The sequence below is a fragment of the Sapajus apella genome, unplaced genomic scaffold (genome assembly GCF_009761245.1).
Source record: "Sapajus apella isolate SASKATOON/1434 unplaced genomic scaffold, GSC_monkey_1.0 scaffold107, whole genome shotgun sequence".
Lineage (NCBI taxonomy): Eukaryota > Metazoa > Chordata > Mammalia > Primates > Cebidae > Sapajus > Sapajus apella.
Window position 1 is genome coordinate 4,308,509 of NW_022437047.1, and position 24,403 is coordinate 4,332,911.

Consider the following 24,403-nt stretch of genomic DNA (forward strand, 5'->3'; position numbering starts at 1 on the left):
GCGACAGCGGCGCGGTTCGCTGGAGTTTGACTCTCTTCGGGCGGCGGCGGCGGCGGCGCCGAGCAGCGGGCGGCTGGAGCGGGCGAGCCGGCCGCTCGCCCTCCGCGCTGCGCTGGGATTGGTCTCTCCGGGAGAGCGCTGGCCGAGGGTTGGCTGCGGGCCGGCTGAAGAACAGGTGCACCTCATCGCCCGGGCTCGCCGAGCAGCAGCCGACGCTCGCGGCGCCGAGGCCGACCCTCTGTGTCGGAATGCGGCTGGCGGGCACCCGGCACCCCGCGGCCGGCCGGCGGGGCCACTGAAGGCGGCGCGAGGCCCAGACGCGGCGCGAGCGGGCGCCCCAGGGAGCCGGCCGGGCGCGGTGCCCCGAGGATGCCGGCGCGGCTGGAGCGCTCGCAGGCGGCAGGCAGCAGCAGCAGCAGCAGCAGCAGCAGCAGCGGGCGCGGGGCCCCGGCGCTCAGGAGGCCGCTTGGCGGGCTGCAGACGCGCCCAGCCGCTCCCTGACCGACCGGCGGCGCCGGGGGCCCGTCTCGCCCCTCTTCCGCGCTCCTCGCCGCCCCCTCCCCGGCCCCGTCCCCGTCCCCGTCCCCTCCCCCGCTCCTCTCCTCCCCGCCCGCCGCCCGCCTCTCGGGGGGAGGGGCGTGGGGGCAGGGAGCCGATTTGCATGCGGCCGCCGCGGCCGCTGCCTGCGCCCGAGCCCGCCGTCGCCGCCGCCGCCGCCGCCGGAGCCCGCGCCCGCGCCCGGCCCGCGCAGCCCCATGCCTCTGGCGCGGCCCTCGGGGGGGCGAAGGTGAAGACCGGCTCCTAGGATGAGTGAAGGGGCGGCCGCTGCCTCGCCACCTGGTGCCGCTTCGGCAGCCGCCGCCTCGGCTGAGGAGGGCACCGCGGCGGCTGCGGCGGCGGCAGCGGCGGGCGGGGGCCCGGACGGCGGCGAAGGGGCGGCCGAGCCCCCCCGGGAGTTACGCTGTAGCGACTGCATCGTGTGGAACCGGCAGCAGACGTGGCTGTGCGTGGTGCCTCTGTTCATCGGCTTCATCGGCCTGGGGCTCAGCCTCATGCTTCTCAAATGGATCGTGGTGGGCTCCGTCAAGGAGTACGTGCCCACCGACCTGGTGGACTCCAAGGGGATGGGCCAGGACCCCTTCTTCCTCTCCAAGCCCAGCTCTTTCCCCAAGGCCATGGAGACCACCACCACGACCACTTCCACCACGGCCCCCGCCACCCCCTCCGCCGGGGGCGCCGCCTCCTCCAGGACGCCCAACCGGATTAGCACCCGCTTGACTACCATCACTCGGGCGCCCACTCGCTTCCCCGGGCACCGGGTGCCCATCCGGGCCAGCCCGCGCTCCACCACAGCACGGAACACTGCAGCCCCCCCGACGGTCCTATCTACCACGGCCGCGTTCTTCAGTAGCAGCACGCCGGGCTCCCGACCCCCGGTGCCAGGAACCCCAAGCACCCAGGCAATGCCCTCCTGGCCCACTGCGGCATACGCTACCTCCTCCTACCTTCACGATTCTACTCCCTCCTGGACCCTGTCTCCCTTTCAGGATGCTGCCTCGTCGTCTTCCTCCTCTTCCTCGTCCTCTACCACCGCGACACCAGAAACTAGCACCAGCCCCAAATTTCGTAAGTAAACAGTGTGTCCCAACTATGATTTACTACTGAGTTTCCTTTCTGCCCTCCTGCTGTCTTTTCCCTTCACCGCCTGCCTTCTAGCAAGCCCCCTCCCCCATCCCAGGTTTGGGGCAGAGTGAGAGCTGGTTGAAACTGTCCACCAGGGGGTAAGAAGGTGCCAGCCTGTTCTGGGTCTGAGGTGGGGGTGGTGGCGTGTAGGAAAGGGAGGGAGATTGTCAGGCTCCACGGGCCCCACTTTAGCGGGTCCCAAATGAGAACACATCTCCTAACTCCCTTTGAAGGGTTAACGCGAGTGCGATCCCTCCTCACTGCAGACCTGCTGGCGAGCTGCGGGATCCCGCTCCAGTAGAGGGCCCGGGAGGAGAGAGGGCCTTCTCGAATGCACTGAGTCCCTTCTCTGCCCGCCGGTGGGAAGGAAAGAAAGCAAAGCACATGCAAATTGAATTACGATAAACCACAAAAGGAAGTTATGTCCAAGTGTGGGTGACGATTTAATGGAGATCTTGGTAGAATGTAGCTGAAGACGCTTCCAGCAGCTCTGACCCGGGCAGGAACCAGAGAGGGTTAATTAGAAGCCATTGGGAGACTTGGGAAAGGGGCTAAACTGATCACCTCCTAGCCTGCCGGTGGCCATTCCAAGGTGTAGACATTAATTCTGTGGCCGCGGAGAGTGAGTTAGCTAGGAGGAAATAGGAAGGGAGCCCTGCAGAGCTGCCACTTCTAGGGTCCTGACGAAGGAGGAGTTTTTTTCAGCCCTGCCAAGCCTTTGCTTTTGTTCTGTTCCCAAAGGTGGGGTGTGAACCTTATCTCCTCTCCCTCTGTGCCTGAAAAATATGCGCGAGTTGGGAGTTTTCTGCACTTAGGGGTGAGAACATCCAACCGTTTGCAAACATGTCACCGTTAGAATGTAGCATCTTCAACCTGCGCTCAGTTGGTGCGAGTATGGGCCAGTATACCCAAAGCATCATCGCTTTCTGTTTATTTGTATAGAAAGTGCATATTTTCTCAATATTTCTATAAATGTTTTAGGTGACTAATTGACCTCCCCCCCCACCTTCCCTCCCCACCTTTCCCCCCCCACCTCCTTCTTGTTCAAAGGAAATTTCAGGCATCTTTTAAGCTGATCTGATCAGGATATGGGAACAGTTTGTGCAACCTGTGAAGGTTATTTAGGACAAACCCCAGCCTGCTAGTTCAAGTTCTGTGCAAGGCTATTTTGCAAAAACTGTCTGGTTATGCTGTCTTTATATTGCATTTGTGTTTTGAGCCATAGCATCTGGGGGAAAAAAGAGTGTTCGTCATTAACTCTTCAGTGATGGTGGGAAAATCGGGTTTACTTTCAGTTACCTGCTAATTTTTAATCTCCCTGACCTATGATCTTACCCTGGGTGTTACTTAACCCTTGCAACTGTTTTGTTTTTAAAGCATTTAGTGTATTTGTAAGTAAGGTCCAGGAGAGGGAAACGGAAAAACAAAACAAAACAAAAACCTACTTTGCTTTGGAAAAAACAGCCTAGAAGGTAAATTGGGAGACAGGAAGGAGAGAAGGAAGGAATCTGCCATAAACCAGAATGGCAGTCGAGCTAGTAACTTGCTGCTTCTCTCCCCTTTGGCTGAAGCAGTCATTTTTGAGAGCACATTTTTCAGGAGGTGTTTAGAGCCTCCACTCAACAAACCTAGCTTGAGTTTTGTGGAAGGATAAAGGATTCATGAGTGTATGTGTGATCATATTCAATGGATTGAAAATAAGTCTATCTTGAAGACCCAAGATTTTTGATCTGCTTTTTTGATGCAGTTGATGTGAATAATGGAGTGTGGTATACCTCAACCCTTGTATGCATTGGGGGAGGAGGGAGGACTACACATGGTAGGGGTATTTCATGGTCTTGCTCAATTGATTTCCTTGCATTCCATTCCGGAGGTCTTTAAAGAAAAGCCCAAGGTAATTATTTCTACCCCTCAATGCTCTCTTCCCACATTCTATGGAAGGGAATGGCAGCCTGTTTAATAAGTAATGATTATTGACAGGGCCCTCAGCCCCAAGGAAAAGAGGGGAAAAATCGGTAAATGGTGTCAATGTTCACATAGACGTATAAGCAGTATTTATTTGTTTTATTTGTATTTTAAGTCCAGCTCTTTCTCTTTTTTAAACCTTTACAAGAAGTTGAATTAAGATATGTAACACAAGTATGCAAAATCCAGAAGAAATTGACCTGGTTTGTATCTGTCAACAAGGGAAATTTTAATGAAAGGGGGATTATGTAGTTTCCATAATATGAGAGCTTAAATAGGGAAGTTGTATGGTGATTTAAAGAGAGAGGATAGTTTGGTTAATTTTTTCATCCAAGATTGCAGGATGATTAACAAAAGGAAATTAAGATTTCATTTGAGGGATTATCAGCAATGCTACTGTAGGGTGAAAAATGCCTGAATCACTGGTGTTCATATTTTTCACTTGTTTTGATTATGCCACTAAAGTTCCCAGGAGAGAAATTTCCTTTTCCCCAGGTCCAACCTCCATATTTTAGTGGGTCTTTTCGACCCTTTCTTTCTTTCTTCTTCTTCTTTTTTAATGAAAGTAATGGATTCTATTGTAGTACTTGAAGTGGTTAAAGATGATGCTCTGTTTTTTTTTTTTTTTTTGACTAACCCACGAATTCTTTAATGGCCAGGATCTTTGCTCTTGATTTGGATATCTCAAGGCTTATGGAATGAATGTCTTTGTGATCATCTTAGATCAATCAGAAGGATCCTGTCTGTAAAAGGCAGCATAGCTCTTTGGAGTGGAAGAGGCTAGTTCACTGACAATGAACACACTTGCTAATGGATAATAGGATTTTTTTCAAGTGAAAGCCATTTTGCTATGGGGAAGGCCCAGTTAGAGAACTGTTTCTAATATTCTGTAGGATTAAAGACAAAAAAGGATTGAACTTGAAAGGCAGGAGGAGAAAGTTGGGTTTGCAGGTAGACTCTTCCCATCTTCCACTGTTTAGGCGGTGAGCTGGCCCAAAACTTTCTTCAGTGTTACTGGGATTCTTGGGTTTCCAATGGCCTAATACTTGCTTGCACTTCACACTCTAAAAACGAATATCTTAAACATATTGCCAGAGGAGATAATTTCACCAAAAACATCTTTGAAGCATTTTATATTTGAAAATATAGGTTAATTGACAAGTTTATCAAGCCAAAGGGACGTTACTACAGACAGTAGAGAACAGTGATTTTGATCAATGTACAATCATCCTTTCCCTTTTACAGCTCCTTGAATTTCAATGTCAGATTTGAAACATAGTTGTACAATATTGCCAATGCAAATGTGGATTGTTTTAGAGACTGGTAATTCTTCTACTAAGCTGATAGCACTGTTTAACAGGTGATAGCCCAGAATCATTGGCTAAATTCAAATACTAAAGACAAAGAGCCTCTTTTAATAGGTTTTTCTTTGGGTCAGATTTGGAAGGTATATAGTTAATTGCAATGAATATCACAAATATCAATAAGTGTCTTTATGAAGAAATAAATGTAGAATGTACATTTTATGTTTAAGCAGGGTATGGGGGCAATTTTAATTTGATCAAGTCTTTTTATATAAAACTTTACCTGGTCATAGCTACTGTAATTTTTAAGAGAGGCATTGAGAAAATCAACTATTTTCTTATTTATTCTTTTCAACATCTATATTCCTTAAATAAGAGTACACTTGGCTGCTTTATAAGCAGCCTCAGATATAATTTGTTTAAACAAAGTTACTCCTGTCTGTTGTATTCTGTCTACATGAGTCAAGGCCTTTGAAGGCATCCAACATAGAAGGTACTGACCCCAGTCATGTGTGGTAGCCAAAGTAAGAGGATTCAGAGCTCAGGATCAATATTTCTCATGAAATCCAATTGAGAGCTTTTTTTTATGAGCACATGCTGTAACCTGAGTATGTTTTGATTTCCTTTGGCCTTAATACAGGACTATGAGACTTTTCTGCTTTAATCAATTATATTGTACAATTTTGCTCTTACACACTTATGTTGCACTTCATGGTCCTAAATAAAAAAAGAGGACAGTGGTGGGTGTATTGGTAAGGATATTTTCAGGGCCCTTTTTAATTTGGACTCGTTGGTCTCTGTGCATTAAGACAATGCGGTTTAAGCATTCTTCCCCAGTTCTTCAGACTGTAGTGAGGGATAGGAGGTGTTGTTGCTAAATGAGAGTCTCTTCTGCAGGTTTGATTTGTGAATTCTGCCACCTTTATATTTGTGCTATTTCTAAAACCTGACCACTTCTCCTTCACCCCCCCAAAAAAAAGCAAGCTGGTTTTTGGCAAATTCTCTCTGTTAATGAAGCTTCTCTAAATTCAGGTTGGTCAACAACAGGAGTGTTGGTACAGTTTGAAATCAGTGCCATTCTGGGAGATCCAGGGTTTGGAGGAATACCGTCTCTCCTCTTTCTGGTGCTGCTTTCTCAGCCCATCCTCCCCTTTGTACACAATGAGAAGAAAGCTGATTTTCAACTTGCTTTTGTAGAAATTCTTTCCTCATAACCTCTCATCTCCAATGCCAAACATATCTCAATATTCTATCTGGGATGTCAAAAATGGAACATGAAAGTTGGCCCTGAAATATATAAGAGCAAGGAAATAGTCATAAATCTAAGTCTTTAAAATGCATTTGAATTGCTTCTGAATAGATCTGAAATTCATTTTTCTTTCTTTCAAGCTGTTTTTATCTTTAGACAAGTGTGTTGGATAAGGACAGAGCTGGTACTGCATTGACAAACACATTTTGAGATCCTAGAAATTTTACTCATCGACCCAAAAAAGTGTTCCCTCCAGAACCATATACATAGTGAAGTGAGGAATGGACTCAATTTGAAACTTTGAAATATCACAATCAAAACTTACCTAAATAGATGTTTCCTATTCATTCAATTATGAGTAAAAATTATGAGACACATGTTTAGTTTGGTTTTCCATTTCACTATTCCCCTGAAAACTTCCTTTAGTCCTATCTTCCACAGTATTTTACAGTTCAGTCATGGCTCTCGCTGAAGGTTCTTTCGGGGGTGTGTGTGTGTGTGTAAGCACTTTTTTCCTTAGCCTAGAGTACAAGGAGTTAATAATTATTAAATGAATTTTCTTACATGTTCTAAACATGTTGCTTCAAGTTGTTTTAAGTTAACCATTTTGGTAAGTTAGACTGCTTAAGTTGATGTAGAAAGTTAAGGAAAAAAAATCACCTCATTTAGGTAATTGAGTTATTAAACTATCTTGGTGATTTAAAGCAATAATTAAGGATTCCAAAAACTTGATGGAAGCTAATGGTCATTTCTTTTTCCCCATAGATTGGTGTACAAATCATATTAATTTTGATAGCATTTTAAAATCCGATTCCACAACACAGTTAAGCAATTGAACTATAAGGTATTTTATACATTCGTATAATTATATTTTCATAACATATGTCACATGTTTCAAATGTTTATTATGATCTAGGGGCATTGCTCTGCTGGTAAGTAATTGGTTGACTTGGAAAGTTTGTAAAAGTAATGGTTCATAAAACAGACAATTAAAACTTTAGATCACCACTGCATTCAGTCTTCCATGTCTTGATATAGGGCAAAGGCTTTCCCTAAGTATGTGTCTACTGGTTTAAGCTTAGCATCTTTTCTTTTTTCTTTTTTTCTTTTTTAATTTTAATAAGCCACACCTGTAATTACCAGCTTCTTTTTTTAAAGACAGTAGTGAAGGAATCTGTATGCAGATTCTTCATAAATACAATAATAATACCCTTGCCTTGGGAATCTTTTACAGTTTCCTTGTCTATATGCTTCAGTTTCTTTTTTTAATTAAAAAAAAAAACTTACCTTTTGGAGTTTCTTCAAAGCATTCAACTACATTTTAATAGAGCTATAATCATATATCATTTCCATAATCATATATCATTGGCTTACATAATATTTAAGTAAATTACATAATTAGCATAAGAACAAGTGATATAAACAAGTCTATTATTCCAACTGAGTGTTGTTAAGTGCACAACTCAACTGGCAGTTGCAGAGGAGTGTAGATTTCCTTAACCTTGGCCTGGTGGCTGTGTCCCTTTCACTGTGCAGTGAGCCTCATTGGTGTGTTCCTGCCAGGCAGTGTGGTGACAGCTAGTTGGCTAAGAGTAGTTAGATTAAGAAAGTGATTCCTTTAGGAGGTAACAGTATTGGAAATGGGAATCAGTCATGACCATACTTTTTAGGGACTCCCATGGAAGGGTAATAAATGTGTGTGTGTGTGTTTGTGTGTGTGTGTAATATACATGTATATATACGCAATATGTATTTCTATATAAAACCTCTAGCCTTGAATTCTGTAATAGCTGTGCAACCTTGAAGAACTGATATAGTCTCTCTGAACTTTAACTTCCTTCCCTGATATAATGAGGGTTATGACAATAACCTGGCTTGTATGCCACTCCCAAAAGCGTTTATAAGCTGAAAATCAGTCACTGTTTTTATGTCAAGTGAAATGGGAAGTAGATAGACTGGTAATTTTCATCCAAGAGCACATCACACTATTGAATTCAGTTGAAATATTGGAACTGGTTTGCTACCTAGCTTGAGGAATCTTTCATCATGGTGAAAGATTATTGTTCTTATATGCCCTTGGGTTTTTCCTGTATTCCTCTCTGATACCCTGGCACACACAACAAAATATAGTGTGGAATTCTACCTCAAATCACCTTGGAAGTTGAACCACAAACTGGAGGTCATCATTTCTCATTCTTTGCTTTGTGGCTGTTTTTTTAAAGCCTATTTCCAGCATATGTTTATCAAAGAGAGGAGCTTAAATTTGGGGGAAAATGAGTGAGATTGCTGAATGATCTGCAAATCTGAAATCTAAACATTCTTGATAAAGCAAAATATGTCCAAGGCACCCTTTTTTGCCATCCCTACACTATCTAATTGTCATTGGGTCTTTAAAGTTCTCTTGCCTACTTAGCAGTCATTGTAAATTAGGTTCTCAAGTATTAACAGGTTGATTGTATCCATTAAGGAGCTCTTTTAAATATGCTGTTTGTGTTTGCACTTTGGGGAACTTTAATATTAGCATTTTAAAAATATATTTCTTCAAATCTGTGTTTCTTGGAAATCTCATCCTGAATTACATCTTAAAGTATTACTTTTTGTTGCTGTTATAAGCTTTTGTTTTTCAAGACAGGTTGGTGATTGTATATAAAACATAGATTGCCATTCGTGGGCATCAAAAGGGATTAGTCAGAAACAAATCTACAAAGTGAATTCAGAATTAAGTATAATAATGGAAGTTTAGCAGCTTCCAGTGCTAAGATTTTGTCTTTGAGGCCTTTTCCTAGAAGTGAAAGTGTGTATCATGGATGCAATATAAGCCATAAGAACATTTTTTTAAAGGAAAGTTCAGTTGAATCCATGTAATACTTTAGCATTAATAGGTTACAGCCAGGGTTATGGAAATAGCATTTTTATGCTAAACATTTGATAAGAATTCTTAAATATATCAGCTTGCCTTCTCAGATACCTTCCCATGACTACATACCTTCCCATGACCTCTGGCATGATTTCCTGTGAATTGTCAGGGAGCTAGAAATCCACTAAAAGAGAAAGTCACACACACATCATCATTTTGGGATCAGATTTTCTCAATTTCTGTAGCATGAATTTTACTGTTAGTAATGTAGAAGGATTAGGCAGAGATCTCAGTCTTGGTAGGGGCTTAAGGATTTAGGCAATAATGAAAACAATAGCTGCCCTATGTGGAGGGTTACTGTGCGCCTGGGTGTGTAGCACTGTACATTCTTTGTATTACTTATTTTTGAAATAAGGATTGAAAAGCTGCAGGCCTAGGTTTGATGATCTCACTGATAGAGTTAATCAAGCTGGACTTAGGATATATAATTTGCCTAGGACTTGCAGAAATTGTTTGGATAATCAGGAAGATTGGAGGAGTGTTTTACAGGTAATCTCTCCCCACCTCAGGCTTACTTACCTAACTCATTGTTATAGTGTCACATATTCATGTGTACATTGCTTCTTTGAAGCACTTTACACATAGATAGTGGCATTTGCCACTGTCTCCATAAATAGCTCACCTGCGCTATACCTGTTCTTTGCTCTGATACACAGGAATCTTTCTAATGAGAAATTGCCTGGATTTGTGTCTAAGGAGAAATTCAGATGTTTCAGAAAAGATAAAGAATATGTTCTTCTGAATGTTGTCTTCTTGTTTGTTTTTAAGTTTTGTTGATGTATAATTGATATGCAGTGGGCTCTCCATATCCTCGGGTTCTACATCTGTGGATTTAACCAACCAAGGATCAAAAATATATTTAAAAATAAAAATAACACAACAATTACAACTACAAATGAGAAACAAATACAGTATAACAACTATTTAAATAGCATTTATACTGCTTATAAGTACTCTAGTAATGACTTAAACTATATGGGAGGCTATCCTTAGGTTATATGCAAATACTAGGCCATTTTATGTAAAAGACTTGAGCATTTTAGGATTTTGATATCCTGGGAAGAGGAATCCTGGAACTATCCCCCTGGAATACTGAAGGATGACTGTACAAAAAATTGTGTATATTTAATGTATACATTTCGATCAGTTTGGACATATGCATATACCTATTGATACCATCACCACAATCAGGGTACTTAACGTATCCATCACCTCCAAAAATTTCCTTGTGTTCTCTTGTGGTTTTAATTTTGTTTAGATAGAACATTTAACATGAAATCTACCTTTTTTGGCCGGGCGCGGTGGCTCATGTGTGTAATCCCAGCACTTTGGGAGGCTGAGGCAGGTGGTTCACAAGGTCAGGAGATTGAGACCATCTTGGCTAACATGGAGAAACCCCATCTGTACTAAAATTATAAAAACTTAGCCAGGCGTGATGGTGCACACCTGTAATCCCAGCTACTGCTGAGGGTGAGGCACGGAGAATCACTCGAATTTGGGAGGTGGAGGTTGCAGTGAGCTGAGATCGTTCTACTGCACTCTAGCTTGGGTGACAGAGTGAGACACCATCTGAAAAAAAAAAAAGAAAAAAGAAATCTTTTTTTTTTTTAAGTGTGTAGTATTATATTGTTAACTAAATACTGTGTTGTACAACAGATCTCTAGAACTTATTCCATTTGCGTAACTAAATCTTTGTACCCATTGAGCAACAAGTCCCTATCTCTAAACTTCTGTACCTTGATCTTTTTAACTTTCTATTTTTGTCTTATGGCTGCTTGTAGGTGATTCAATATAACAATGACAGAAAACACTTACAGACTTTATTTCTCTGCTTCCTAAAATCCAGTCAAAATTGTCTTCTCTGCCCATTCCAAACTTACTTTTGGTTACTGTAGTGACTGCAGTATATGCTGAGACTGATCAATGGAAGAGTGTCAGGGAGCATTTCGAATGGTAGCCTTCTAGTTTTGTAGACACTAAAGTACTGACCCTACCAAATCAATTCTGGGAGTTGGAGCTATGCAATGCCTGCAGCAGAATATCCATCCATCCACCACAATATTCCATCTTGTAGCCACACTGCAAGGTACCCACCATTGATTATCTACCAGTTCTAAGAAGTGGAACATAGGTGAGACCTTGATATTCTGCCAGGTGTACTACAAACTAGACCCAATCATTGCTTACTTGCTTGACATTTTTGTTTGCCAAGTGTTCTTTTAGCTAGAAGAAAAAATTCTCTGTTACAGAAAAAGATAATTGAGATTGTTACTCTTGTGGACTTTTAAAAAGAAAATGGAAATAGATCAAGTACTAAGATCACCTGACAGTCATTGAATAGCCATGCTGAAGGATAAGGATACTGTAGTGTTCAAAAACTTGTATTGTCAAGATCCTTTAAGACTATAAATGAATCCCATAGACTAGCAATGACAGTTGTAGTCATTGAAGGGGGCAATTGGGGTTGTTTGCCCAAATTTATTGTTAGACAAAAGCTTTTGTCAGCATGGTGGCAAAATCTACAGACTCCAGAAATTTTTTAAAAATGGGCTGTAGAAATGTTTATATTAAATGATAACTTGACTGAATTCTATTTCATTGACTTTTCAGTATTATACTCTCTATTTCTATTAAAAAGCTGATACATTGGGCATGTTGAGGGAGGGAGAGCATCAGAATAAATAAAGAATGCACATGGGGCCTAATACCTAGGTGGTGGGTTGATAGGTGCTGCATACCACCATATCACACGTTTACCTATGTAACAAATCTGCCCATCCTGCACATGTATCCCAGAACTTAAATAAAATTTTAAAAGCCCTGACAAATGCCCACCCCATGCCAAGCAGGTACAGTTGGTAGCACTTCTGTCTTAACGAAATGAGAGTTGCCTTGGTTAACAGGTATTAGTTATATTAGTCCCCAAACCTGTTTATGCTGATTGTTTTTGTTACTATAACTGGATAATGCATTTAAGTATTCTGTAGATTTGTGAACTGTGGTTTTTATTAAAACTAAGTTCATTACATTCGATATAATTCATAAAGGTAATTTACTTTAAAAAAACGCTGCTGCTTGTTGACAAAGTTGTGAGAAGTTTAACGAGAATATATTTATATATTCATATGAAATTTGCACTTGTATTGTTTCACTTTAAGTTTTTATTAATAAACTGAACTGGAAAAATCATAATATACATTATGGGTATGATTTTTCATAAGAAGGATAGCAGATGTTTACTGAGAGAAAAGCCTTGAACTCTATAACCAAATATTTGGCAAGTGAAGGTGCATTTGTATGTTTTAAGTTAAAATAAATAAAATAGTAAAATAAATTTTGTTTACCCATGTGATAGATATTACATATCTATTAAATTTTGTTTTAATAATTTTTAGGCTTTTAGAAAATGTTTACTATGTAATATTTATCTAAAATGGGTAGAAAATTATAGAAGATGTCCATGATACTAAGCTGTATTGGTCACCAGATTTAATATATAGTAACTGTATTCAATGGAGGTATGCCAAATTGTTCATGGTAGTTCTTTCTGGATTGTGGAGTAGTAATGCTGTCTAATTTATTGTACTTTTCTGTGTTTTCTAAGTTTTAGTTAGTGGTCATGAACTATCTTTTTTCTGATTAAAAGTTGTTATACTTTTGAAAAAAAGAAAAGAATATGCTCCATGAATCAGTTCAATTATTGGTCTTAGTTCTGTGAAGATTGTTTTTTCTTTATGTCTAAAGAGTTTCTTAATTGGTGGTGTCAGCATTAAAGTGTTGACTGAGTTGCATTCCTGCTGTGAAATGCAGATGTGTAGAAGTGCAAACGCATTTCCATTTGCTCATGGGAAATAATGCCTGATTGAAGGCAGAGTGTCTTACTCTGGGCCTTTGATGACTAGCCTTGACTTTATAAGGGTATAGAAGATGGGAGTTTAATGAGATACTTAACAACTCTTCCAGTCTGCAGATTTTAGACAGTCCTTAGTAGTATTGCTTTAGAAAGATATAGCCAATAAATCAATCAGTTGTATGTATATTAATCAACTACCTGGTCTATTTCAAGGATCAACTGAAAAGAAAACAAAAAGGCTAATTGATAGAGTTGAGTCCTAGAAAGGAGATGTTTGGTCAAATATGAATGGATGATATAACCAGTTCAAAGGTTTACTAGATGCTATAAGCCTCTTACAGAATCATAAAATCTTTATTCTCATAATAATTTTCAGTGGTTGGACTATAGACAAACTCCAGAGTCCATTGGAGAGTGGCTATTTGTAGGGCACATAACCCATAAGTTTGGTGATGATTTGTGCTCAAAGTCCTTCAGATAGCTCACAAATACAAGTGATCAAAAAGAGCCACAACAAAAATATGATTCTTTTTATTTAATGTGTAACAATTAGAAGTCAAGATAGTGATTATCTTTGGGGAGGAGGCAGGTAGTGAATGGAAGGGAACCCAGGTGTAGGTTTTCCTGTATTGATAATATTATGCTGCTTGATATGGGTGCTGGTTACATGAGTGAGTTTTCTTCATCAAAATTTAATAACTTCTATACTTTTGTGCACTTTTTGGATACATCAACACTAACTTGAAAAAAATAAAACTTTAGAAACATTCCTTTGGGCTTTACCACTTCATGCTACCAGGGTGGTGGCCTCAGTTTATGGATTTTTCCATGTACAGAGATTGGGTGGTAGCTCTGAATGTTTGCTGTTGATGTCTCACAGTTCAGCAGACGCAAAGAGAGTCTTCCTGGCGTCAGCATTTTCCTTTGTTCTCAGGATCCCCTCTTAGTGAGAGTCTTTGCAAACACCCACATTCTCTTTTGACTTAAGCCTTTCTGAGTGGACACCTTGTATTTATATTCAGGAAAACCCTATTTCACTCATATTGGGAGTTTTCCTGATACAACACATTGCCATACTTTTCACACACCTTAACACATGTAAAACCCCACTTGTATACTGAGAGTGACATTATTGCAGTTCTGTAAACATTAAAGCGTGAGATACACAAGAAAGATAATTCATCATCTGGATCTGTGGTTTTGTTGAGAAGATCAGAACATATGTACCAAAGAATCATTAAGTGCTGAAATGTGTGATTCCAGCTGTAAAGCATATTAGGCCATTTTAGAAAGTAGTGCTTAGAGAGAGAAAGGTGGTTTTAAGGGAGAATTTCTTTAGGCAGAGTAATAGAGAAGGGAGGCTGAGGGAAGGAAAGGTCACTAATGAAAGGTAGAAGTTTGCATGCACTCATCTATGTGGGAGCCAGTGAGGGTTCTGGCCTGATAGACAGAGAGGGCCTATCTTGGGAAATAATGAGACGGCCTCACCTTTTCCTTGGAGCTGTGCCTGATTAAGAAGGGAGGGTTTTGGAGGATACAGCTTGATTCTGTGTTAAACCACAGTCAGAATGGGTTGCGAGGAAGTGATACAATATCTGTGGTATTTTCAGAAGGTGCGAGGTTTCCAGGATGATTTGGAGAGAGGAATGAGCAGCGAATTTTAAAGATTCTCTAAGGCTAACTTGTTCCAAATCATTTAAAGATATTGTCTCTGATTGGTGCTGGATATATTTAAGTATTGACTTCATTCCAATGCCTCTTCAAAGTGCTGCAAGAAGCAATAGAATTGGCGTGTTTTAAGGATGTTTAGTTTATCCATCGTCACATCAACAAAGCCCCAGATTTAACCCAAAATAACAGCTTTCGAATACCTAAAAATTTGCAAGTAGAGATACAAGAAGAATAACAAGAAGGAACTCTTGATTTCACAGCCTCACCTAAATTAACCTGTGACTGCCTTTAGATTTTTCAGAGGAAAAAACTCCTTTATGAATTGATTGCCACATCACCCTTCTGGTTCCATCTGAAGTCTTCTTTGCAGAAGCCACTCAGCACCTTTTGGAATTGAATGCTGATGTCGCATTGCATTTAAAAGGAATGCTGCTGTTGATTCCTGTCTGCACTCAGCGCAGGGTGAGGAATGAGAGAGGGAAATGCTGGGGTCTGTATAAGATGAGGCTCTTGCACTGCCTGCCAGAGAGTGCCTGTCATGGACTGTAGAATCACATCCATTTATTTACGTATTGGTAGCTAAAATTAGTTGAGTCACCCATGTTTTTCACCCTAAAGAAGAACCTTCAGATAAGAATCACTCTTGTCTTCTCAGGCTTACTTGGTTCCTACTTGTTACCAGACAGAGGGGCTATAGCACCGTGTAAATGCAAGTGTTAAATTAGTATTAATAGCCCGTGGTGTCTCTCTTCTATTTTTCACTGATCAGATAATTTTCACTGATGTCGACATTTATAATACACCAGTTGACATATACAAGTGTTATTTGCTTGGAATATTTTTATTTTATTTTATTGACTTAGATAACGATACATTTTTAAAAAGTAATTTGTTCAGGTCTTTTTGTATTTGATCAGAAGAGATTTTTGAAAGGAAGGCAAAACTGTAGATCAGGGTTTTAGCAAAGTGAATATCAAATCCAACTCTGTGTTTCCCCTTCATCACAGAGTTTGGTAAGCTTCTAAATGACCTTTTGTGGTACCACACTGATGCTTATCTTGCATTGTAAGCGGCTCTGAGTAATTTATGATAAATAATGAAATGCTGTTTCCTCCAATGCACTACAAGTGGCTGAGTCTTGTAAAAGTCTAAGGAGCTCTATTACTTCTAAATGATTAGATAACACAAAAGTGTTAACCCTAAAGAGAAAAGGTCAAGTAGACCATGTGCTTGTGAGGCACAGTGCTTCTGCCTGGTGCCTTATGACAGGCTTTCTGCATCTGAACTCTGCAGGGACTGGCACCTGGAAAATCACTTGCTAGAATGGTAAGGAAGAGTTGAAGTCTTTCAGCTATTGGATTGGCTAGAAGCAATAGTGGTTTGCTTGGAGTGGGGGAAGGGAAAAACTTGCAGAATCCATTTAACATTTGAAACCCTCAATTAATTAAAAAAAAATGTATTACCAGTGGTGAGAATTTTGTGATGCTAAGAAACAACAACTTAAGTATTTTATTTGAGCACTGATATAAAAAGAAAAATTGCAAAGTAAGCAGAATAATGTTAATCTGTAGAAAACTATAGAAAGCTGACATCTTTTCAAAATTAACTTATGCCATGATGTTTGCATTCTCCTGCTCATCTGCACGTATACAAAAATAAATACATCTTGAACATATCCAGTTTGCAACTCTTACCTCCCTGGTATTCCACAATGTATTGCCACCATTGCATAATATTGTTCACAGTGAATATATGTGTTCTCATCCTGGTTGCTGTAAAATAGCTGCATATCTAAGTGTTAGGGTTTGAAGACTTTAATTGCCAGCTACAGAGTGTCTTTATGTATTGCACTCCCATTGTGAAAATTGAATTAAATTGCCAGTCAGTGAACTCTTTATAATGACAGGAGAATCTCTATGCAAGCAGGCCATTGAGAAGAGTGACCTTTGACCAGTGATACTTTTAAACTCAGACACTTTGCCGAAGTTTGCCACTGAATTTTCTCACATTTCCCCAGACATTATTACATTGCCAAATGAAATCATCCGTTCCCCCTAGAAGAACTGCTTCCTTTCCTCCAGATATCAGCGACAAGGTATGAAATGAATTGCATAAAAATAATCACACATGCTGCATTTTGGGAAGAGTACTTTAGCTGTTCCATTAATTTCTTTTCACTGCTGTGTTGGGAAGTCCACTTTAATCTTCAATTATCAGTTACATGCAATGAGGTGAACCTCTTGACGTTTCCAAAATAGAGATGCTTTCATGCCAGGAAAGTTGAGCCCTTTGAACATTTGAAAATATTTTTGCTTTTGATGAAAAAGGTTTGTTGTCATGTGCCATGGGAGAGAGTGATTGAAAGAAGGAAGGTTATTCCCAAAGGCCCGTTTGATGAATGGACGATATGGCTCTATCCCTGACCATGTATCCTCTGTAAGGTTTGGCATGGAGAGCAATGTGCTGCTGGCAATATGGCCCACTTTAAGGTATCTGAGCACGGACTCACGAGTTTGTACATTATCCAGGCTTATTACCTCATCTCCATATGCTTAGTCTTCCTACCACTTCTACGTAGATGCTCAGCCATGTTGCAAACTGCGAACAGAAGACCCCAGTGAACACAAGGAAGATGAGGGAAGTGATTTCTATGGAGATCTTGGAGAGGCGGGAGGGTCTTGTCTTAAAGAAGTTTATCATTCCTTTGTACAGTCTTGGTATTTATGCCATTTGTTTTCTTCTTTGCTTTGATGGAAAGTTGGACATAAGACAATCGGGACAGTGGGTTTGAAAGGGAGAAAAATACTTAAGACACAGTGGGATGACCCTATCTGGTTTGGGAATGCAAGCACATCTCTCCTCAGTTGTTTGAGACCTCAGGGTAAACTGCTTGATCTCTAGAATTTCAGGCTCATTTTTAAATGAGGCTGTTTGACAAGATGTGGCAAAGATCTTGGGACGCCACGGTTTTAAATTTGAGGTTAGAATCTTAGTAGAATTTTTTGAATTACTGGTTTCCCTGGCTTTCTCCTTCCCTACCTCCCTTCCTTTGTCTTGTTCTGTCTACACACATATAAACACATAGAGATGAAGGTTTTGTTTTTGGTTGGTATGTTTCCTTTGGGACATTTGGCAGTTTGGCATTTAATAATATCCATGTTTCAGTGTGATACGTAGGTGGGACTTGGTTAAGTCCTAAAGTCAGGTGAACTTTGCTTGTTTACAACTTTGAAAAAGAATTCTGTCCCTTTCTTCTGGGATATGTAGAGCTTGGTAGCCAGCTATAGGTCTGTTAATGCAAAGTGTGTGTGTCTGTTTCTATGTGTATTATATACACACTTTATGTAAAAATATACATATACGTGTGTATATATGTATGTGTGTGTATATATATATATATATGCATGCATATGTATGTATGTACAGATTTCAAATATAGGGGTATGAGGAGCCCCAGAGAAATTGCTGACACACACAAAATATTTTATTTGGAAGTGCAAATAAATTCGTCCAGTTCTATATCTAGGATCTCACCCTGTTAAGTCAATGGAACTCTTACTTGCTGAATTTTACAAAGGGTATTACAAGAAGAACAGAGGACTGAAAAATGGCATATCTAGGACACATTATAAATATGCCTCAATGAAAGGCAATATTTCCTGTTACGTTGGTCAGCAAGGGGATTTTGATATTAGAATGTGGTTCCATTTTTCACATTATAACATAGCTGTAAATGGAGATACAGGGAGTATAAGGATGGGTACCAGAGACTGGGAAGTGTGGTAAGGGGTTAGGGGAGAGGTTGTGATTGTTAATGGGTACACAAAAATAGAAAGAATGAGAAAGAGCTGGTATTTGCTAGCATAATGGGGTGACTGTAGTCAAAAATATGGCCGGGCGCGGTGGCTGACGCCTGTAATCCCAGCACTTTGGGAGGCCGAGGCGGGCAGATCAGGTCAAGAGATTGAGACCGTTCTGGCCAACATGGTGAAACCCCGTCTCTACTAAAAATACAAAAAAATTAGCTGGGTTTGGTGGCGTGTGCCTGTAGTCTCAGCTACCCGGGAGGCTGAGGCGGGAGAATTGCTTGAACCCGGGAGGCGGAAGTTGCAGTGAGCCGAGATCGCGCGACTGCACTCCAGCCTGGTGCCTGGCGACCGAGTGAGACTCTGTCTCAAAAAAAAAAAAAAAGTAATTTAATCGTACATTTAAAAATAACTAAAAGAATGTAACTGGATTGTTGGTAACAAAGGATAAATGCTTGAGGTGATGGATACCCCGTTTACCCTGCTGTGATTATGACTCATTCCATGCCTGTATCAAATTATCTCATGTAATCCATAAATATATGTACTACTCTGTAGCCACAAAAATTAAAAATGAAAAAAAAAAAAAACATAGCTCTGAGCTGTAACAGAGTCAGTGACATTTATTTCAAACTAAAAGTGGCTACTTTATCTTTTTTTTCCACTTGCTTTTCTTATTATTAAACAGAGCATTTTCTCTGTAGGAAATTAGGAAATACAAGTAATAAGAGGAAAGTAAAAGTCAACTGTAGTTCTACCACCCAGAGCTAATTACTCTTATCTTTTTGTTCAATATCAGTCCAATTTTTTGCGTTAGGAATATGCATTTTATTTGCAAAATGAAGTTATACTCTAATACAATTTTAGCTAGGTTTTTGCCCTTCGTGTTAAAATATTTCTCTGTCAAAACACCTATAACCCTATCTTTGATGGTTCCGTGATGATGTATATTTATATATTAAAACATAAAGAGTTTATCTCTTGTTGAGAATTTATTTTGCTTTGACTTGGTCATTATTATATAAAATTATGCCCTGAATATCCACAGTATAGAATGGACTTTTTTTTTTTTTTTTGCCAATACATAAGCAAAAAAGCTTACTTTTTAAAATCTGAAATTCCTAAATTCCTATCCAGGGTGACTGAGCAGTTCATATATTTGCTGATGAGTGTGAAAATTCCCATCCTGTGGTAAATTCCCTGATTGTCCCAGGTGTTGCATTTCATTAACCACAAAACAAATTAACAAAAGCTTTGCCAGCCATATAGTTTTAAAAGAGTATCTTCTTGGTTTTTATATTGCATTTATCTAATTAGAAATGATAGTAAATATCATTACCTAGCTACTACAGTGGAAGGCAGAGTTCATGGCAGAGGCTAGTGAGCCTGTCCTCTCTTCACGGACTGTATGCCAGATGCTTCTCTGTGTCATCCAAGGCCTCACCACAGGCAGGGTTATATATGGTCAGGCAGAACTGAGGCTTCCTGAAGTTCTAAAACTGCCCAGTATAATTTAGTAACAAAGATTTTTTTTTTCCTGAAACTCAGGAACAGCGTTGTAGATAGAGTGGGTCACATGGAGTCAGCAGGTAATGTGTGAAGTCATCTGTATCAGTCAGCTAAGGCTGCTGTAACAAAATGCCACAGGCTGCAAGGCCTATGCATGGAAATTTATTCCTGGCTGGGTGAGGTGGCTCAGGCCTGTAATCCCAGCACTTTGGGAGGCCAAGGTGGGCAGATCACTTGAGGTCAGGAGTCTAAAACCAACCTGACCAACAGGGCGAAACCCCATCTCCACTAAAAATACAAAAATTAGCTGGGCATGGTGGTTCATGCTTGTAGTCACAGCTACTCATGAGACTGAGGCAGGAGAATCTGTTGAACCCAGGAGGAAGAGGTTTTAGTGAGCCAAGATCACAGCACTGCACTCCAGCCTGGACTCTGTCTTGGGAAAAAAAAAGAAAAAAAAAAGAAAAAAAAAAGAAAGAAATGTATTTTCTAACATTTCGGGAGACTGGAAGTCTAAGATCAAAGTGTCTGCAGCAGAATTGGTTTCTTCTCAGGCCTTTCTCCTAGGCTTTCAGATGGCCAGCCACCTTATCATGGTGTCCTCGTATGGACCCATCCTAAGAGCTTAATTTTAAAGTAATCACCACCAAATACAGTCACCTTTTGAGACACTGGAGTTTAGGGTGTCAACATATGAATGGTGGGGGGGACACAATTCAGTTCATAATAGCAGAAACACACATGTCAATCAAACAAAATAATTTAAAATAGTCTGGAGGGCTTGAATTGTACCTCTCTCTGAGTGTATGTAGACAGTGCCTGGAGACTGTCCTCCCCCTGCGGCCCCACATCCTCAGTGTTCTGGCCTTGTTTCCACTGCTCTGCTCCATGGTGTGGGAGGAGCTGGAAAAGAGACTCTGTTTCCAGGGAAGCACGGCCTAAGCTTCTCTGCACCTGGGCCTTGAGACAGCTGCTGCCTTCAACAACCACAAGTCTACTGCTGTTCCCGGTAATAAGTACCATGGAAACCTAGTGCGTGCCAGGGTTGGTGGAGAGGTGGGTGAACATCAAAGCACCAAGTGACACTGGCTTTTCAAATGTCACATTATAAAAATAGAGCCACCTGAGTGAGAGCGGGCCATACTAGTATCCTATAGCTCCCTGATTTTTGGTATCGACTTCCCTTGGGATCACAGTCTTCTCCATGACCCGCAGGGAGACTCAGCACTGCAATTATCTGCATGGGTTGGATGGGCTGACATGCCTTTCTGTGGCATATCACTAACACTTAAACCAGAAATTGATTAATTTGATTTGGGTTAAAAAAATCTAACCCCTTTAAGGCTTTGCTGATCATTGATAAACCTATCCTTTCAGCATTACCGTTTAAGATAAAGGGTTGCTGCCTTAATATTTGCCTTTTTTTGCTATTTAAAAATCTTCAAAAGGTTATATCATAGATAGATAAATTCTAATAACAGCCCCAAAACTGATAGACCTGCACTCTCAGATTATTGATCCCAATACTCTCAGCAGTTTTAAGCCCCCTACCCAAAGGGAACCCCTACCAATTTAATTCAGTAGACTTCTGGATTTCATTTAATGTGGATGTTATCTTGTTTTGTTTCTTACTATCCGATGCTCTTACCATCTTAATTAGGTTGAAATCAGCAGTTAGAATCAGAATGCCTGTAATAGTTTTTCTTTGGATCACAGTTACACTCTTAACGATGTGACTATGGTCTGTCTCTGTGTGTCCACCTGTGCGTGTACATGTGTGGGAATGTGTGTATTATAGGAAGAGCAATGGATGTTAAGTCAGGAAGATAAGCTTGAATGTGAGTTCTGCTTCTTCTAAGATACCTGAACTTGGTGGAGTGAGCCTCCATGAGCCCCAATGTCCTCATTTGCAAAAAGTGAGGCAATGGCTGCCCCTTAGATTAGGCTGCTTCAAAATCTGTATATACCAAACCATCTTGTAAACCAAGGTGCTGCACAGATTAATAACTGACACATTGGAAGCTGAGGAGTGTTTGGATATGTGGGAAATGGGGCACATTAAAATCACTACTAGAGGCTAAATGTGATTTATTTTATGAGCTAATTGCAGGATTTAAATTTGGGAGCTAAATTTTAACTTAAATGTTAAATATTATATATAGGAACTGGTGTTTGGGGGGAAAATCAAGCCAGTAAGTACTGTTAGAGAGGAGGAGGATGATGCTGTGAAAATTTAAATCCCACAATGTTGTTTACTAGAAAGATATCCATTTCTAGGCATCTGGACATGAATTTCTCAGCCTTTGAGAAAAGCCAACTTAACCAGCATGCCCTTTCGATATGATTGCTCTGGAAGCATGGAATGCTCAGTTTGAAACTGAGTTGTATGTCAATCTCTGATATCTCAATTTCTGACACACTGAACACAAGCAGGAGAGGAAATTCTGGAGTGAAGAACCCTCTCTCTCATTTTCTCGCCATCCTATCTCATGTCATTTCTCTTCAGGCTGATTGTTTTTAAGAACAGGTGCTCAGTGCTTAGTAAAGAATACTTTTTCTGAAGCATTTTCCCCAAAGTGTATCTTGATAGATTCTGCAAACTATTAAGTAAGATTTCATATGCTGAGATGGTGTAAGATGATTTCTGTTTTTGGAGAAAGCTAAAATTCATCTAATTGACTTTTTAATCTATTTTCCTCTTTTCCATATAAATATTAAAAAAAAAACAAAGTGTAATAGTAGATTTAATCTCCAGAGGATAAGAATTTAGGGCTTTATTTTTTGTTGTTTTTATTGAAACATTTTGTGATAAAAAAAAGTTTATTATGGCTTAAGGGGGAATGAATGTATTCAGATAAGTTAGTGATATGAATAAGCATGCCTAATTCCTCTTCCACACAGACTGTCTTAAGATCTTTCATTCTTCAACTATTTATTAAACACCTGCTATTTGCCAGATGCTGTTTTAGGCACTCAGCTCCAGAGCTGCAATAATGATGAAGATTTACTGAAGCCTGACTCCCCTGGAACTTACATTCCCATGGAGAAGTTACATAAGAACCAGTAAACAAGTAAGATGACTTCCAATGTTGAGACATGCTGAACAGGGTCAGGATAGGAAGTAGGAATTTATATAGGTGTTCTGGGAGGCCACAGCTGACGTCATGGTAGTTGAACTGAGTCTCAAATGAAAAGAAGCCAGAAATGGCAATACCTGAAACAGAAGGATATCAGAAAGAGAAAATGGAAGTTCAGGGCCCTCAAGGGATGGAAAAATGGTCAGCATGCCTAAGCATAATAAACATGCCAAGGAGTGGTAGGAAGTGAAGTGAGACAGGTAAATAAGATCAGGCACATCAGGAACTTGGACTTGATTTTTGTTGTAATTGGAAACCACAGGGACCTAGGTAGGGGAAGATACTGATATGCTGCATGTTTTTTAAAGGCCACTCTGGATGCTGTGTGGAACTGTGCTCTTGAAAGCTATACCTGAAGATAGGAAGATAGGTGAGAAGGCCACTGTGAGATCCTGGCAGCTTAGACTAGAGAGTGGAGCCATGGTAGGAAGGACGCACTATTTAAAATGCCCCAGAGCATGGGAAAGAGGACTTAGATTTAAGGAAAAACAGGAATGAATGTCAGGACTCCCTCCTAGGTTCCTGTCCTGAATAAGAGGAGAGATGATAGCATTATTCACTGAGATTTGGAGGGCTGGGAGATGAGTTGGATTGGGTTGGGGGTAACTGGGGGATGGGATAAAAGATGTTTTAAGCATCTGGTGTTCTCCATGCTTGTTAGGTGTGCCAGTGAACCTTTTGAGAAGGTAATTGGGTATTGTGTGGAAGGAAGGAATAGATATCCATTGAAAGAACAAACAATATCTAAAAGGTTGTTGGTGGTGCAGGCAAGTGGATATGGAGACCTGCATCAGCATTGAAAACCAGTGACAGGATTGTGCACACCATTTTTACAGACTCGGGGGGCAGGGGAGGGTGACAGCGAAATTCTTGTCGATGTAGTGCAGTAGGGATGTTACTATCTCTAGTTCTCAATCCAGCATGCGTTTTCAATCACATGGGGGAGATATAAAAGTAATATACCCATGCCCAGGCCCCACTGTAGACCAATCAGTGTCTTTTTTTGGAGGGAAGAGTAATGGCAGGCCTCAGTAGTTTTTACAAAGTTCCCCAGGTGACTCTAACATGTTGTGGTCTGCCAGGGTTGTGGGCAGCTGGGTTAGAAGAAAGGAAATGATGGCCTGCTAATTCTGTTAGGGTGGTGGCCCTGGAACTAGGAAGTAGAAGTACCTCAGTGTAACCTCACATTCATTCATCCTTTGGAGAGGAAAAAGCAAGAAAGTGAAGGGGAAACCAAGTGTTTCAGCAATGGAGATGGGAATCACAAGACCCCTGCCAGCAAGACCCTTTGTTCAATTCAGCATGGTTG

General features: G+C 40.8%; 1 protein-coding gene and 1 long non-coding RNA gene across 8 annotated transcripts in view; both read left to right on the forward strand.

Moving 5' to 3' along the window:
* Window positions 1-649: 649 nt before the first annotated feature.
* Window positions 650-24,403, forward strand: part of NRG3 (neuregulin 3) — a 1,107,214-nt gene continuing 1,083,460 nt past the window's right edge. For all 7 annotated transcript variants that reach the window (XM_032259171.1, XM_032259175.1, XM_032259173.1 and 4 more), the window contains exon 1: window positions 650-1,626. In XM_032259171.1, coding sequence (XP_032115062.1) covers window positions 807-1,626 — 820 coding nt within the window. In that variant the 5' untranslated portion in view covers window positions 650-806. The remainder of the gene's footprint in view (window positions 1,627-24,403) is intronic.
* LOC116537148 lies at window positions 20,406-23,145 on the forward strand. Its single transcript, XR_004262983.1, has 2 exons — window positions 20,406-20,993; window positions 21,115-23,145. It is a non-coding gene; the product is annotated as an uncharacterized LOC116537148 (long non-coding RNA).